At 36.1% G+C, this 5,884-nt stretch overlaps 2 protein-coding genes across 2 annotated transcripts in view; both read right to left on the bottom strand.

Moving 5' to 3' along the window:
* Window positions 1–2,051: 2,051 nt before the first annotated feature.
* Window positions 2,052–5,682, bottom strand: LOC117152559. Its single transcript, XM_033324766.1, has one exon. It carries the CDS (start codon window positions 5,641–5,643, stop codon window positions 5,347–5,349), a length of 297 nt encoding a protein of 98 aa, XP_033180657.1. The 5' UTR covers window positions 5,644–5,682; the 3' UTR covers window positions 2,052–5,346.
* A 117-nt stretch (window positions 5,683–5,799) lies between these two features.
* Window positions 5,800–5,884, bottom strand: part of LOC100743093 (pituitary homeobox 3) — a 44,639-nt gene continuing 44,554 nt past the window's right edge. The window contains 1 exon segment of the mRNA XM_033324765.1: window positions 5,800–5,883. The gene's annotated coding sequence lies outside the window, so the exon portion shown is untranslated.

Genomic DNA, 5,884 nt, shown 5'->3' with positions numbered 1-5,884 from the left:
AGACAGACAGAGTCTCGGTGCAATTAGTACTTCGATTACAGACCATTGCAACTTTCTTTATCTCCGTTTCTTTTTTAACTGTACTTGAAAATTACATAAATAAATAATTAACGCTTCTAAAATTGTGTCAAATCGATTAAACCGGCAGTAGGATTTTACAAAGACGTTAAGGATTTCAGATATTATACGTAGACCGATGATGTAACCATTTCGTGGTGTTAAACGGACTTAACCACTTTACTCTACCACTTTTGGCATATTATGCGAGGATAGATTACGAAAATAATAAACAAATTCCGCACATTTAGAAAAGATTCATGTCGTAATAAATTGCACACTTGATAATCGATACTTTAATAAATCATATTTATTAACAATTCTATCGAAAGTAGTAGCGATAACAAAATAAATCATAAATACAGTATTCTTCAAACATAAATATCGACAAAAGATACATTTCAAAAGGAGCAGAAAATACTTCGAATAATTTAATCCTACAGATTATTCCTATTATACACACGATAGAATAAAAATTCCACAGGTTTCAACTTAAATAAAACAGGCAAGATAATAATTAATTTTGAAAATAAATTATTTTTTATAACGACGCATTGCAGGACCCTCTTACATAATTGAACTAATATTATTACCAAAACTTCAGATATACACACGTGTTATACAAGTTGTCAGAGTTAATAAATGCTCTTCGTACAACAAGTTTGGTAATGGGAACAAAGATTTATGTATGACACTTTACAAGTTTGACAATGGAAACGACAAGATTTACAATTATACACAACTTGTCCTATTCAACATAAAATCGTAAAGTTACAAGAAACTATTTCTCTAACGAAAGTCTATGGTTTTGTCATTTGTAAATTCACTAAAATTATTACTTAATAAATTATCGCGCAAGGATGTTCGAAAGTTCTTGTCCATTGAGATAAAAATTCTTCCTGTAACACGATGCCATACTTTCAAAATTCTCGCAAATTTCTATGGCTATTCCCCGCGTCATATCGTCTCGATTGTCGCAGTTAAATGCATAAAGCGAGAACTGCACCGCTGTCGTATATAATTAGGAACATACGGACTGCAATATCTTATGACTGTGTCGTGCCATTAACGGCACAACGATCATCGTAATATACGTTTAGTTTAGTTTAGCGGGACGAGGGGTTGCCAGGCATGGAGCGACCCTTCGCGCGCCACCAAGGAGGGTGCATAATTTATCGCTTTTCCCCGACCACCATAATGCAACACGTTACACGCTCGGTATGCATGTAGATTCCGTAGGTTATCGATGCTCCTTCAATGTCCGAGAGGGTGTAATATGAAAGGCCTAACTACCGATAAATAGTCTAATCATCGATCGGAATTCATTGCCCTGGCTTCTGTCTTAATTCAATAGGAAGCGTGTAATTATTAAACCGTTGCAGATTGGCGAAGAAAAATTGCTCGGAATTTTACTCTGAAACGTCGAAAGTGCCTCGATTACGTCGTACCTTTGCTTCGAAAATCATACGATTTCACGATATCGCGTTCTTTAAAGAAACGCAGAAACGTTATATTTGAACGTAACGATATATTACCTGGTTAATCAAACGTATGCTGCTATTGAAAAATATCTAGATATTCGTTTATTATCGGTATTTTAAGTACATGTAAAATTACGGATAAATTCAACTGAAACGATTTTATTCTTTGTAATAATTGTTATAATAATTAGTTGAAGACAATGAGTGATAACAAAACGGGTATTTGTAATCGTTAAACTTTGTTCAACTACCTTACTGTTTGATTCTTTGACAAGCTCTTTGTCTTTTTTGAATATATTGCATCATAGTTCGTACCATTATTATTACGTTCATTGTTTATGTCACTTTTTGAGCAAGCGTGGAATTTGATAAATATTTTTTCTTACTTTTACTACTTTTTCATAATATAATCGAACTGAGAATTACCTGTCTCTCGACCCGATGAATTAATCGAAGTCCGAACTATGCCGATGTATGATATATCTAATATTCCATGTTATTTTTTTTTTTTTTAATAAAATCATCTAAGAAAAATTTGGTACACAGGAAGAAAGAACAGAGAATTATCTATTTTAACAAACGATTAACGAAATGTCGTTGTTAAATATTAATTCACCCAATATTCGATCGTATTAAAATATAAACGAAAAAGTGTTTGAGAAGTAAAGCGGAGTAATTGGGATAAAGAATTTTGCCTTTTCCATTCGAACGGAATACTATTGTATCCAACTTGTTAATGTCATCGCGGAGTTAGAAAATAGGTTTCGCGGCCGCAGCATACGCAACTCTATACGAAAAGGTACTTTTGACAAGTATAAATCATGATAACCTGTTCTGACGATAGAACTTTGTACGCATCTTTTGTTAAGTAAACCTAGCTAGAGATAACCAATAAAAACAGAACCGTAGTTTAAAGGCTATCCTTCTTCGAAAATTATCTATGTAACTGTACAGAAATAATTGAAGTAATTTGACTATGTATTTTGAAACATTGTCTGTAAGACATTTTACGATGTTATCGTTAACGATACGCTCTCGTCCATGAGTTACACTTGATTCTATAAAATTGATTAATAAGTCCGAACTCGTATGTGTCAGGTACTGTGTGAAAGTCAGTAAGTACATATTTCCCATGCAGTTGTAGCAACAGAATTGAAAATTACTTGAGAAATCATCATTAAAAAGCATTGATTCAAACAAAAAGTAAAATAAAAGAAAATATTATTCACGTTCTTTCAGCTACATAGATAATGGCATAGTTCAGAAAAAATCTATTTATACCAAATAAGGTGATATATTATTTAAATAATCGTTCTTAAAATATTTTATTTAAATAACGACTAACTTTGGCATCAACTTCATTTTGTAATCACAATGTTCATTTATCCCTATTCTAACTGTACAAAGTGTTTGGTAATTTATGGATAACGGTGTATCTAATTTGAAAAAAAAGATTCTGTTGTACATCTTCATCGTAATATTATTTAAAAGAAAAAAAAAAAGAAAAAGATTTCTTGGCGAAAGTATGAAATATATTTGCTCGTTGTTAAATCAAATAAAAGTTCGCGTAGAACAATTGAACTAAAACGACGGACGAGACAGGTGACGGTGAAGCAGTGACTTCGCTTAGAGTAGAATTGGTTTTTATTGTGACTAGATTACAAACGGGGCCTTTCGGCGCTCAATATCGCCCAGTAGGAACGTTTACACGTAGTGAGTGAAACGACGCGACGACGGGAATGAGAACATGTCTTCTGCGGGCATTTGCAATCACTCACCGCGGGAACTGGGATATGTGATCACGACGAACATTTGTACGACATTGGGATTCATACAAAATAGCGGTCGTTTCTTAAATCTAGCTTACGTCACTATTTGTTCTATAGCGTTATGCCTGCATCGACTTTCGAAGTTGATCGATTCACATCGTTTTCCTCTCTACATTCACGTTTTATCGATGGTGATATGCCATTTTTTTTTTTAATTTATAAAGCCTAGTCTATGTTCTTCTTTTTAACTGTGTATTCCAGATTCCATTTCATCGAACGATTGTATAATTTAGCAATTTTACAATGTACATGCGTTGATGAAAAGTGGTATTATTGAAGATATGGTGGAGAACGTAATGAAATAACGAAATACGAAGAGAATGAATCGATGGACTTCAAAAGTCCAGTTACACGTGCCCTGCAAGGGTATCGAATACAGTTTTTTTTTTATAATTATTCAATAATATTAATAATATTTATAACGTACGCATAGTCGATAAAGTGATTTCTTTCCTCGTACACTGTACAAAGCACCGTTTGCAATCGCAACGGTGGCCATTTCATTTACTTACAGCCTGTGTATGGTTTCTCTTTTCATTTCTTTTATTCTTTTTTTTTTTTTGGTATTCTGCTGGATAATGTTATTATTATCATCATTACAATATAACAATTCTGAAAGATATTTACGAACCGCGTAAAATCAGCGTCTACTATACATATATCTACAGAATAATGAGTACATCTCGATCCGCGACGGATCTTTTATTATTCATCCCGTTACTTCTTTTCCATCTCGTTATCCTTCTAATTTGCGATTAAATTTACTCGTTTTCTCGTTTGGAGTCTTGAAAGACTGTACACAACGAAGTTCCGCAACGACGTTGCTCGTGAATTCTGTTTCGAAACGCACGATATCCCGTGACAAACGCGCGAAGAAGAAACTAATCGCAAGTAAAAATAAATCTTTACGAAAATATAAAGCTCGTTGCTCGATAGATCACACTTTCAGCGACTATTTTTCTTTTCCTTTTTCGAGAAGAACGACTATCAAGTCGAAAATATTGCACTTTGGCTCGAGTATTTGTTGAACAGGTGGCATTTTTGTAAATGCGAAGAAAATAAAAATTCTAATTAAGCTCAATCAATCTTTAGGAAACTTAAAATTCGCCCTACGCTCTCTGCGATTCCGTTCATTTTTTTACGGATGAAACATGCACCTCGAAACATTAAATATTATATGCCAATATAATCGTTCCATTGTTCGTGCATTTACAATCCTATGTACAGTTTTCTCCCGTTTACTTGCACTGGGAAGAATGTCGTTAAATCGTGTAAATAACCGTTAAACGCTCGATCTACGAATTTCGATGAAGAACAGCGTACGACTGAACGTAATGGTAAGACTGCGGATTTTTATGCGTTTATAGAAAATTTGATTGTGAAAAAATGTATAGAAAATGCAGGAATATATAAATTATTCAAAGTATAATATTTAAGTAAACAATTCTCTGCCTACGTTCTATTGCTTTAATTATATCCACAGAAATATGAATTTGCATAAATATCCGCAATTTAGTAACAATTCGACATCGTCGTAAATGCCAGGAGTCCTCGCAAAATCCTATCCACAAAGAAGAAAATAAAAAAGGAAAAACAGAACAAAAGGAAAGAAAGAAAGAATTGACTTTCAACTAGCGTGACATAGATAAAGTCAATGACGGATATAACGCGTATTTCTCACATTTTGTATTTCTTTTCTAATGTTGCGCTTCTTATTATCTGCATTTGGTACCACTACGGTATAAGATCAGTTGTGAGGCGAGCTATTTACCGATCAATTGTCTGTTCGTTACTGATCACCAATCTGATCCACGCCACGCCAGTTGAAGCTTAACAAAACACAAGTTTCATAACCTCTAAAAGTGTAACGATAGAAATTAAAAATACAATAAAAGATACTTAGCATCCCCAGATCCAAGATACTAATGTAAGAATTACTTGCGAAGACATCGCTGGCATCACGATAGCGCGCGCTGTTCTCAGTTCTCGTCTCGTGGCAGGGAGAGTGTCTGCGAGGTGGAAGCGATGGACGGCGTGGTCCAACAGTCCAATAACGAGGGCCAGTATCCGGTAGCGGTGGTAGCGTGTTGCCAATAGCTGGCTAATCCTGTGCTTCCTCCAGGACCCGCACCAGAGCCACCAATTCCGATGCCAACGCCTACTCCGATACCTCCAGCTGTCGCGATAACACGTTCGCCACTTATGCCTCCTGCCTCGATCACGCTTCTGTCATCCTCTATCTTCTGGTCCGCCGTGGTCCCGTCTTCGTCGTACATTAGGTAAGGGGGATGAGAAGTGGTGGACGAAGGGGTCGACGACAATGTCGGCGAGGCGGCGGACCTAGGCCTGGGTCACTCTTGCGTTCTCAGTTGATTGTCGCTTTGCTGACCGGCGGACACGTTGGCTGCAGCTCCCACCGGTACCACTTGACTGCCACCTCCCAAAGAGCTCCCGGAACCGGCCAGGGAGCTTCTAGAATTCGCGGTTACAGTGTGGTGATGGGGGCTAGATGTAGCC

This window comes from Bombus impatiens, unplaced genomic scaffold, assembly GCF_000188095.3.
Source record: "Bombus impatiens unplaced genomic scaffold, BIMP_2.2 scf_0064, whole genome shotgun sequence".
NCBI classification, from domain to species: Eukaryota; Metazoa; Arthropoda; class Insecta; order Hymenoptera; family Apidae; genus Bombus; species Bombus impatiens.
The sequence above is the reverse complement of the archived record's forward strand: the minus strand, read 5'-3'. Positions and strand labels throughout refer to the sequence as shown.

Excerpts from the sequence above, each read along its gene's own strand:
- LOC117152559 (XM_033324766.1), bottom strand. The coding sequence starts at position 5,643 with ATGTACGACGAAGACGGGACCACGGCGGACCAGAAGATAGAGGATGAC.